Source organism: Anabrus simplex, chromosome 11 (assembly GCF_040414725.1).
Source record: "Anabrus simplex isolate iqAnaSimp1 chromosome 11, ASM4041472v1, whole genome shotgun sequence".
NCBI classification, from domain to species: domain Eukaryota; kingdom Metazoa; phylum Arthropoda; class Insecta; order Orthoptera; family Tettigoniidae; genus Anabrus; species Anabrus simplex.
In genome coordinates this window covers 27,318,519-27,330,611 of record NC_090275.1, presented here as the reverse complement: position 1 = coordinate 27,330,611, position 12,093 = coordinate 27,318,519, and the positions used below count along the sequence as shown (strand labels likewise).

The following is a 12,093-nucleotide window of genomic DNA, read 5'->3' as shown; positions in this document are numbered from 1 at the left end:
CATTCACCCGGCACCTTCTTTAACCTCTTTCCGCTCCACGGGTGTCCCCGCAATAATAATAATAATAATAATAATAATAATAATAATAATAATAATAATAATAATAATAATAATAACAGGTTTTAAGTCTCACTAATTACTTCACGGTTTTCATAGACGCGGTGTCAGGATTTTGTCCCCTAGCCGTTGTTTTACGGGCCGATGAACCCACGGACACGAGGCTGACATTTTTAGTACCTTCGACCTTCTAATAGCCTATTAGTGGACTGGGTCGGGTTCGAACTAGCTTGGGCTCAAGCCTTCTGAGCCACTCTGTCACTCTACTTTAAATAAAAGCCGAGAGTGAGAATTTAAAACCTATACTGTATAGTTATAATGGTACATATAATATTAATTAATATCACAGTGAAGCAGAGATTACCCATATTCTCTCGCACGAACCTTACTGGAAGTTGTGCTGGGAAAACCCAGCATTGTTTTTCATTTATTTTGTGATCCCGCCAAGCTCTTTTTTCATTCTAACGCGAGAAGTGGGATGATGTAAGACTTGGGGTAATCCCGGTCCAGTTCAAGGTTCCACATCGCACGTCACTAGCAGCAGTACCCACTCAGCTGAGGAGAGGCTATGTGGTAGCGCACCGCCACCATTCTATCAATGTCCTGTCATCCAGTGGCAGTCGTGACATTTTACTCTGGCAGGACTGTGCCGCCATCTCTACCCCCTCTACAATCGGCCCAGTTTTCACTAACCAGCACCACGATACTTTTCGATGGATAATAATAATAATAATAATAATAATAATAATAATAATAATAATAATAATAATAATAATAATAATAATAATAATAATTCATTCATTCAACTTCGCTAATCGGCCAACTAGGGACCACGATAAGCCTCACTTTACATTCTGGCATTTGTTCGTCTTTCGCTTGATCCACATCGTCTTCATTAGCTCACTGTGTTTAGCACGACGTTCTTCTGTCCATTTAGTACCAGTTGCCCGTTTTTCGTCCCGGAAAGTCCCAAAAGTCTTGATGGCTGCTCTGAAAAGATTTCGGTCTTTTGCATCTTCTGCTTGTAGGCCCAGTTCTTTAAGATCTTTCTTGACATTAACGTACCATGGCATTGCCGTTTTTGGTTTTGCGTCAAATATACTGAAGATACGTTTCGTCCATCGAGAGTCAATTATCCGTCGTATATGACCGTAGAAGCGAACTCTGCCTTTACGCATTGTGTCCGTGATCTTCTCTATCTTAGAGTATATTTCTTGCCTGGATTTTCTAATGTAGATGCCATTGTTGTAGTTTGGACCAAGTATGGTGTGTAAGATCTTTCTTTCTTTCTTTCCTCTCTAAATCCGCAAGCAAACATTTCTCGGACAGGATAAGGCATTCAGATGCATACAGTGATACTGGTTTGATGACAGTGTTGTAGTGACGAATTTTTGTGTTCAGGGAAAAGCACTTTTTGTTGTAAATGTTGCGGGTGGTTTGGAAAGTGACTTCCATTTTCTTGATTCTTGCTGCTATGGCCTCTTTGTCAAGTCCATTTTGCTGAATCCATTCCCCAAGGTATTTAAATTTACTAACACGGTTTATCATTCCATATTTGGTGTTTAGTTGTGCCGTATCATCTTTGATATTTGACATTACTTCTGTCTTTTGAAAGGAAATTTGTAAACCTGTTTGTTCTGCTACTTCCTTCAACACATTGATCTGTTCTGTTGCACTTTCGAAATTTTCTGCCATAAGGGCTATATCATCAGCGAACGCTAAGCAATCTATTTCCACTCCATTTTTCTCTGTCCCAATCCTTACGGGTTTGTAAAGGTTTCTTTCTTTTAACGTCTTTCGCCACTCCTGTATTACCTTCTCAAGTACGCAGTTGAACAAAAGAGGTGACAGCCAATCTCCCTGTCGAACGCCTGTCTTGATCTCAAAGGGTTCAGAGACACATCCTTGGAATTTTACTTTGGATTTGGTATTAGTTAGTGTTGCCCTTATTATCGCCAGCAGTTTCTTATCGACTCCCATTTCTGCAAGGATATTAAGCAACACATCACGGTCGATGGAGTCGTATGCTTTCCTGAAGTCTACAAATGTAGATACATAGGTTCGACCTCTCAGCATATGGTATCTTATTATGGTTTTTAGGTTGAGAATTTGTTCTGCACTTCATCGGCCTTTCCGAAAACCTGCTTGGTATTCCCCGAGTTTGTGCTCAATTTGCTGTTCTAGTCTTTCAAGGATGGATAGTGACAGGATTTTGTAGGCTACTGGCAGAAGAGAAATTCCACGGTAATTGTTCACATCTCTTATATTTCCTTTCTTGTGTAAAGGATGGATCAAGGCTAGCTTCGTCCTCTGGTAGTTGTTCTTTTTCCCATATATCTACAATGGTTTGGTGTAGGATGTCAATTGCTTCTTCCGGGGCATGTTTCCATAGTTCTGCAATCATGGAGTCTTCACCAGGAGCCTTGTTATTTTTCAGTCTCTTTATGTGGCATTTGATTTCATCGCGATTTGGTGGAGAAGATGGCAGGTTTTGGCTCACTGGTTTGTTTGTTTTGATGGGGTTGGCTGGTTTTGCACAGTTTAGAAGGTCGTTAAAATACTTAGCTAAGATTTTGCAGTTTTCTTCATTTGATGTTGCAAGAGTTCTATCTTTCCTTAGAAAGCAAAGGGAAGGTGCCTTGTATCCTTGTACCTTCTTATTAAAATTTCTGAAGTGTTCACGGGTCTCACCTCTATGAAAGTCTTGCTCAATCTTGTCCAGTAGTTCCTTTTCATACTTGCGTTTCTCGCTGCGTATTATTTTTGCTGTTTGTGCTTGTTGTGTTTTGTACATCTTCCAATCTTCTTTTTTCGAGGTGTGATACTTTTTCCAGGCATTCAGACGATCCCCTAAGGTCTTCTCGCAGTTATCGTTCCACCACGTGTGCTTCTTCCTCTTCTTGATTTCCGCCACTCCTTTTGCAGCTTGCATCATCTGCTTTCTTGTGCTGTTGAAGTCTTTTTCCACTGGTTGGGCAAGTTCTTTGAATTCATTCTCTCTTTCTCTGAGCTTTTTTGTGTCAAAGCGAATTATGGTAGGTTCGTTCTTATTTTTGTTGAGAGGGATTGGCCGAAACTTGATTACTGATACATAGTCGTCTGAGTCTATGTTTATTCTCTTTTTTACGGTAATAATAATAATAATAATAATAATAATAATAATAATAATCCGATGATACTGGCTGAATAGAAATCTGCCTGCACTTCAACATTAATTAACTACACTACAATGGCATTTATGCACACATATTAAGAGGCTAAACCAGGCGAATTGGCCGTGCGGTTAGGAGCACACAGCTGTGAGCTTGCATCCGGGAGATAGTGTGTTTAAACCCCACTGTCGGCAGTCCTGAAGATGGTTTTCCGTGGGTTCCCATTTTCACACCAGGTAAATGCTGGGGCTATACCTTAGTTTTAAAGCCACGCCCGCTTCCTTCCCACTCCTAGCCCTTTCCTGTTGCATCGTCGCCAAAAGACCTGTCTGTGTCGGTGCGACGTAAACCAACTGTAAAAAACGAAATTTAACAGTAATCACCTGTTGTCATTTTTGTGTATTACCGAGCTCGATAGCTGCAGTCGCTTAAGTGCGGCCAGTATCCAGTATTCGGGAGATAGTAGGTTCGAACCCCACTGTCGGCAGCCCTGAAAATGGTTTTCCGTGGTTTCCCATTTTCACACCAGGCAAATGCTGGGGCTGTACCTTAATTAAGGCCATGGCCGCTTCCTTCCCACTCCCAGCCCTTTCCTGTCCCATCGTCGCCATAGGACCTATCTGTGTCGGTGCGACGTAAAGCAACTGACAAAAAATTTGTGTATTATTGGAAGCTATTTGAGAAAGGCTGAAGTGAAAAATCAATGGTAGGCCTATTTGTAAATAGACAAATTAGTCTTCACTTGGACCAAGGGAGGGTCTCATAGGCCCATAGCGGTTTTGCTGTTTGTTTTACGTCTGCCTGTTGTGAAAATGGGAAACCACGGAAAACCATTTTCAAGGCTGCCGACAGTGGGGCTCGAACCCACTATCTCCCGAATACTGGATACTGGCCGTACTTAAGCGACTACAGCTATCGAGCTCAGTATAGCGGTTTTGATTACCATTTTGATGTAAAGGAAAAGCTTCCAAATTACTTCGTATATTATGTTAATTATGACACACATAACAATATGGTTTCTTTACAACCATTGCAAAGAGTATATCTTATTGTTTTTATTGGGTCATCAGTCCATAGACTGGTTTGATGCAGGTATCCGTGGCACCCTATCCTATTGTTACTTGGATAGTAAAATAACTAACGATGGCAGAAGTAAGGACGACATAAAATGCAGACTAGCACAAGCAAGGAGGAGCTTTCTTAAGAAAAGAAATTTGCTCACTTCGAACATTGATATAGCCATTAGACGTTTTCTGAAGACTTTCACCTCCAGCGTGGCATTGTATGGAAGTGAAACATGGACGTTAACTAGCTCAGAAAGAAAGAATAGAAGCTTTTGAAATGTGGTGTTACAGAAGAATGCTGAAGGCGAAATGGATAGATCGAATCACGAATGACGAGATACTGAACAGAATTGGTGAGAGGAGATCGATTTGGCTAAATTTGACGAGAAGAGATAGAATGATAAGGCACATCTTAAGACACCCAGGACTTGTTCAGTTGGTTTTTGAAGGACATGTAGGAGATAAGAACGGTAGGGGTAGACCAAGGTATGAATGTGACAAGCAGATTAGAGCAGATTTAGGATTCAGTAGTTACGTAGAAATGAAATGGTTATCGCAGGATAGGGTGGCATTGAGAACTGCATCAAACCAGTCTATGGACTGGTGACTCAAAGAACAATATCTGTCTTATGTACAGTGCGGTAAAATACATGTTATAACCAAGCAAGAGATTTCTCTGATAATGTGATTGTGTGTTAATAAACTCTTAGCCAATTTTGGTTCCTATTAGATCCGTATTGACTATGAATGGTTCATCAACCTGTGAGAAACAGGATTAATAAAGATCCACCTGTCAACACAATTAATTATACAATTAGTACATGCTGCGTTGCATTACTGGTACCATCAAATCAACTCCATGTCACTGGCTACCTGTACTGAGTCACATCCCTCCACCTCACTTAAAGTGGAAGCAAGCTCTACTAAGGGAAGCTAAGAAAATCTTTGCATCACCCTCTTTGCCACTGCACCAAGAGGTCTTGTCATCCGTCACTGCAGCGACTGCAATCAAGAAGACCAGCAAGTATCATTGCAGGGCAACTCATTGCAGATGGGTTTGACCTAAATGAAAGCTGGACACATGAGTGGTCAACTGGAACATTGGGAACAAGTGCGCACCATCTTGATCCCACAAAGAAGCCAAACGGTTTTGACCTACCGAGGAACCTCTGGTGCCGTATCAACAGGTTAAGGACTGGGCATGGTTGTTGCAATTATTTCAGGTACAGGTGGGGTTGGATCAGTTCACCAATATGTGATTGTAACCTGGAAGAACAGATGATTGAGCACCTGGTCCAAATTGAAAACAAGGAACATAGTTCGATATTGCTGGGGTGGTAAAGGCGGGATAGGTGAAAAAGTCACAGGGGGCTTGTATACATTAACTATTGTGAGGTTTTCAATTTTAATTTCAATTTCAATTGTAGTAGTGAAAATGAAAACCTACAACCTGTTTTCCAGTCATTGACCGGGTCAGGGATGTGATGAATGAAGCAGATATAGGCTGTTAGTACGATGGGGTCGCCACTCCCAAAGTGATTTATTAATGACTGATAGATGCTATGAAATGAGAATGGAGAGTGTTACTGGAATGAAAGATGACAGGGAAAACCCGGAGTACCCGGAGAAAACCTGTCCCGCCTCCGCTTTGTCCAGCACAAATTTCACATGGAGTGACCGAGATTTGAACCACGGTATCCAGCAGTGAGAGGCTGACGCGCTGCCATCTGAGCCACGGAGGCTCTAATTGTAGTAGTAAAGATGTCATTTTTTGGGTTTACCGACAGCAGTTGATGCTTTGTTGTGCGATTCTTGACGTAAGATGTAAGGCTATCATTTTGATGGTAATTAGACGTTATCAATTTAAAGCCTGTATTTTCCCCTCTACTCTGTAATTGTTCGTCTGCTGTGTGTGTTTCTTGGAGATGACATCAAGTGCATATTTCTGTGAACCTGGAAATATATTCACATTTTGCTCGACTTATTCCTTCGATATTCAGCTGACAAATACGCAGAGATGGTCCAATTCTACGAAATTGAAGGTCCTGAAAAGGACCGCATATCTTATTCATACTTTTTCAACAGTTCGGTCTAGTCTTATTTCTTGATTTCTTAGCATCACCTGCGGGACAAGTGTAGGGCATGAAGCAATGTAGACTGTGGTGTCTCCTTGCAGACTGCCGACCACACTCTTGCCGACTGTCCCCTTCGTACTTTCAGAGGAACGATAACGGACATCCATCATACATCAGTTGAAGCAACAGAATGAGTCAGAACTAGACCTAGAATTGTAAGACAGCACGAGCTTGTGACGGTGTACATTTGCCCACAAACTTTGTATATAAAATGTATAAGTAAATAACTTTGATTCATCATACGATTAATAAATAAGTAACATACTAACTACGCAGAAGGTGGCGACAGTTCACCCGGAAACGAAGAAGCTATTTCCTTTTGCTGATTTCAAATATTTCCAAAACATTGGCAGCAGACTATTGATTGAGAAGGGAACAAGGACCACGGGTCGATGAACATTCCATTTCTGTCATTGGTCAGTGTTGGAACATTTTTTAGACGCAGCTGGTAATTTAGATGTCTTTGACTTAAAGGGAAACTTACCTTGCACGGATTTGCCAATGGAATAGAGTGCTGTTAGGTTGGGGAACTTCACAGACGTGGTCCTCAAGAATTTTGTAAGCTCATCATAGTTGTGATACTCGAACTGGAGTTGATCTCTGTTGTCACGGTTGTACGATGGCTCCTGCAACAATACATTGTCCTACTTTACCATCCTTATTGCTACTTCAAAACTCGTACATTAATAGGTTGTGAAAGCCATACAGAAAACTCTCATCATCACAGTTACACACTTGTTAGAAACTCCGCCTCCATAACGTAATGGTTAGCGCTATTGCCAGCCGGGTTCGATTACTGGTAGTACCATAGATTTAAGAATGGCAGAAGGACTGGTACGTGCAGCTCGTCTCCATCGGGGGTCTGCGTGAAAAGAGCTGCATCACTTCTTTTACTTGTTGTAAAAATGATGTCAACTTTCCCTTTGGAAAAAGAACATACATACATACATACATACTGCGCCCTGGTGGGGGTGTGATAAGCGTCATGCAATTATAATTATGATGAATTATTGAGGAATATATATTTCATTTTCAGAATAAATAGTATCTTACTGTACATACAGTAAGGGCAGGCCAGGCCGAGATGGTATGGTGAAACATGCACAGACTGTTGTCTCCATTGAGATTCACAAAAACAATGAACAGCAGAATTAGAATTCTCAGAAATCGTGACGAGGGGGAAAGAGAAAGGCACGAGTTGTTGACTAGTTGCGGAAGGTTTTCATAGCCCCGGGCAGTCTAGGTAGTGGAAAGAGCGCAGAGAGCCGGGTGCAAATTTCTGAGAAATGATGGCGGGGTATCTCCATGTAACTAGCGGGAGTTGAACGCGGGGTTGGCACTGGAAGAAAAAATATGAGCCTTCCCGGTCACGTGGCTTAGGTGGACCAGATTTTGTTGTGTGTAAAAATTATTTTGTTTACTTAAATATAATGCTCCTTTGGCATTTGCAAGGAAACAGTTCCAGGTTCTTGTTCTTGTAGAATAGTAAACGCTTGGTGACCGTTTAAATATCCGTCCCTAGGATGGAGCCTTCATAATTTCCCTTTGATCTGAATATATATAATTTGTGTTTTATGATGAGCCTTAAAGATGAAGATTAGAGTGTCCCGTTCAACCCTGTAGTACTGATTGGATGGCGCCCTTACATTTAGTTTGAGATCTTATATCTCAAAATGTTTTTTTATTGAGTATGAGTTGCGATGGATTCGGACCTTAACACTCCCTGAGATAAATGCTGGTTGGGACTCAGGCTTTGAGCGGGTACAATACATACATACATACATACATACATACATACATACATACATACATACATACATACATTGTCATTATAGACCATTATGCCTTCCAGCGTTCAGTCTGCAAGCCTCTGTGAATTTACTAAACGTCGCACAGTGTGTCGAATCCCAATTCTAGGTGGAAAAAAATTAAGAACGTCGTTAATAGTGCTGGGACTCTAATGGAAGTTGGCAATATACCGTTTTAGAGGTCCCTGAATTCATGTCTGGCATCGTCCAAAGTGTATGATGTACGGGGGGTAAATATGTAGGGGTGAGGGGCAAGGGGAGGTTTAAGGAAGACCTAAAGCAACAAAAGAATCGCCAATTTTCGGGAGTAAATATCACGATTTGGATGTGTATATTATAGTTTATGACAGTGGTAAACATACTATTTAAAACTGGATAAAATATGAATAACTATGAGAATTTCAGTTCAGTATTCTTGTTAAACCTTGAGGGTACAGACGAAGGCACTACGTAAATGCTTCCAGATTGAAAAACTTATTTTAAATTGGTATTAAACATAGAACAACGAAATATGCACAAAAAATAACCTTTATTTTTAAAAATCAAATTATATTCGTCAAAATCATAACAATACTTCTATATAACAAAATTTCATTTTCCAGTCCTGTTTATGACGTCGTTTTAATAAACACACTTTACACACGAAAGCAATATTATTATATTGTACTTCAACGTAAAAAGTGAAGATTACACTAAAAACATTTCATAGAAGACGTGAAAGGAATATGATATTTACAAGTAATTGTCTCATCAATCTCAACCTTCTTTCTTCTTTCTTCGTTTCGGCCTGCTGTGGACCACGTTATTTCAACCGTTTGCATCCTTGAGCTTTAATTCTTCCCCAGTACTCACGCATTCTCGTTCTGTGAGCCTCCTTTCTTTCATCAGTCCACTTCTTGCCTGTTTTCAACTTTGGCCTTTCTTGGAACCTCTTGTATCCCTGAAGCTTTTTCTGGAGAGGAGCACGTTTCTGGATGTCTTCGAGTGTGATTCCTATTTCTTGAAGGTCTTTTTCAACTTCGATAAACTAGGCTCCCTTGGTTTTCGTGTTAAGAAAGTAGGAAAAGATCCTATTGGTCTGTCTCTGTGTGCTCATGCGTGCTATATGGCCATAAAAATTAATCCTCCTTTTCCGAATCGTGTCCGTTATCCTCTCCATATGCTGGTACAGATCGCTGTTGTGTCGTCTCCTGTACTCATTTTCTTTGATTGGTCAAGAATCTTTCTCATGATTTTTCTTTCTGTAGCTTCTAGCTTCTCCATCAGACCTTTTCTGTTCATTGCAAGGCATTCTGCTGCGTACAGTGCTTCCGGGCGTACAACCAAACAATAATGCCTAAGCTTGGCGTTGATGGACACTGATCTTTTGTTGTAGACATTCCTAGTCAGCTGATATGCCACCTCCATCTTGTTGATTCTGCACATGATTGCTTCTTTCTCAGAGTTGTTAGGTACTATCCACTCGCCTAAGTACTTAAACTTTTCCACCTGCTTGATTTTTCCCTGTTCCACAATGAGCTCTCTGGGAGCTGGCTTGATGTTGGTTATAAACTCTGTTTTTTGGAAAGAAATTTGGAGGCCAGCTTTTGCTGCTTGGATTCTCAGTTGGTTAATTTGTTTTTAAGCAGTATCTAGGGAATCAGAAAAGATCGCTAGGTCATCTGCAAAAGCTAGGCAGTCTATGATAAGATCATCTTTCTTATATCCTATTCTAAGGCAATCCTCAACCTCTTCCTTGCACATCTCCTTGCGCCATCCTATTAATAATAACACCATATCTAATGTTCAGTCGTCCCCTGATTCGTCTGTAGAGTCCAGAGCATCGTAGTCATTGCTATACTGGTCTTCATTTGATGTGAAAGGATCTTGGGAGTCATTAAGTAACTCATTAGCTTCCATAGGTAGATTACCAGGAGTTTTACGTGGCATTGTTCGGTACTTGTTTATTAAGGGAGCTCATGTAATCAACAACATGTTAAGCAAGTCTATTCGTTGAATCCCTGCTACATTTTCGAGTATGAAGTTCACGAAACCTCCGACAGTCTTTATTTCTAGCTTCTTGAGCTCCTCCAGATAAAGTTCCTATTGGCACAAGAAAATGTTCAATTACTTGAGTACTGTGTACCAAAATTGTATGCACAGTTACGGGCGTATAATACCATGCATATAGTTTAACATACAAAGCCGCAGTTTGCGCAGCAAATTATTTGAATTTATTCACATTTATTTCAGAGCCAGAAGAAAGAGCAGCTAGTAATTCATGACATTTTTATTAATCCTTGATCGACGCCCGTTATTTCAGCACTTTTTTCAGCTTCATGAAAAAAATTTCTGGCCGTATTGCCGTCATTCGAAGTTCCGAATCCTGGCTGAGGAACGTCAATTGTCACGCCCAGTATTAGTTTAAAATCTTGCTGAATTTGTTTTTCCTTTGTTCAAATTCTCCCCTGGTTTGTGAACGAACCTGTCATACCTTAAATGGAATTCTGTAACCAATGTTTTTTAGACATTCGAATGTTTTTCTCCACAAATGTAATGTAGATAAACCATAAACGTAGTTAATGACATTAACACTTCTAGACATGAGTGCGTTCATTTCGCTTGGCTTTGCGCCACTAATATAGCAAATTTGAGAGCCTGGGGTATATGTCAAAATACTGCAGATTTTTCCATCTACCATGGTTTGCAGAAAGCTGTGTTCTACAGTACAATTTCCAGCCAGAGATGGCGTCAGCCCTTTTAGTTTGTTTTCAATTAACTCAACTTCACGTTTGACCATTTCAGATGTTTCCTTCTCAAAATGAAATGTTATTGGCCGGCAATAACGCGTTGATGAAGGCCTGGGATTTGTCAAAATGGCAGTTTTATCGGCATCATTCACGTGCAGTTTTAAAGGAACGAAACAGAAACAAATACTCATCTGTGTTACTTTGGTCTTTAAATATTTGTTTGTACAAACTGTGACCTGAACTTCCGTCACATCTCCATTTGCTGATAAGGGCGGCAGAGGAGTCAGTACTTCGCACAGGCAAGGTGTCAACTAAGCGTTTTACCGTTAGATCTAATATTGCCTGTAACTTTACAGTAGCTGAGGTATCGCTAATAGTCCAATCTTCCTCCGCAGCATTACACGCAGCTTTATCTTTCTTAAAAGCGTAATATGAGGGTCAAATAAAATGCCCTAAATCCTGGCACGTTTCCTGATTAATTTATAGCTGTTCAAGGTAGACTTGGTGTCAAGGTATAATGTTAACGCTCCTCCGCTGTAAATGGACGCTTGTCCTGCTCCTTTCTGTGAGCAAATAGAGCTTTCTTAATTTTTTTGACTCTTGTTGGGGAGGAATAAAGCTCTTTCACGATGTTTGCTGCATCTCTTTTCCCGTTTGATCGAAAAGAATCTTCAGCAGCAAACGCGACTTCCTCCAGACTACGCGATTCGGTAATATCACAAACTTTTTGCTTCTTCGTCTTTACGGAACAGTTCTTAAATTCCTTAGGGTGACGACCGGCTTTGTTAGGGACACAACTTGTTTTAGGATCATACGCTAGATCAATGTCGTCTTGTTCACTCAACACGATGATATCCGTCCCATTTAACCAATCACCGAATTTTTCCCGGTATCGTTGTTCAACTTCTTCCTGCACTCTCCCATTTTTTGATAGTATGGGATATCAACTTAATTTTGTTTCTTAGCTCGTGAACCTGAGTGTCAGTAAGAGTTGTAGGCTCAAATTTATTCATGACATATTGAAATATGACTTCTGAACGCCCCTCTTTACGACATGACCGCCACGCGTTGACAAATTCTTCTCGCGGTAACGCCCACATAGTCACTGAAAATAAGAAAATAAACCATCATGCACATTCGTGCGCAAC

The 12,093-nt window shown here is 40.6% G+C and overlaps 1 protein-coding gene across 4 annotated transcripts in view; it reads right to left on the bottom strand.

Moving 5' to 3' along the window:
* LOC136883098 (carboxypeptidase D) overlaps window positions 1–12,093 on the bottom strand; it is a 209,028-nt gene that overhangs the window by 76,157 nt on the left and 120,778 nt on the right. For all 4 annotated transcript variants that reach the window (XM_067155284.2, XM_067155281.2, XM_067155283.2 and 1 more), the window contains exon 3: window positions 6,893–7,034. In XM_067155284.2, coding sequence (XP_067011385.1) covers window positions 6,893–7,034 — 142 coding nt within the window. The remainder of the gene's footprint in view (window positions 1–6,892; window positions 7,035–12,093) is intronic.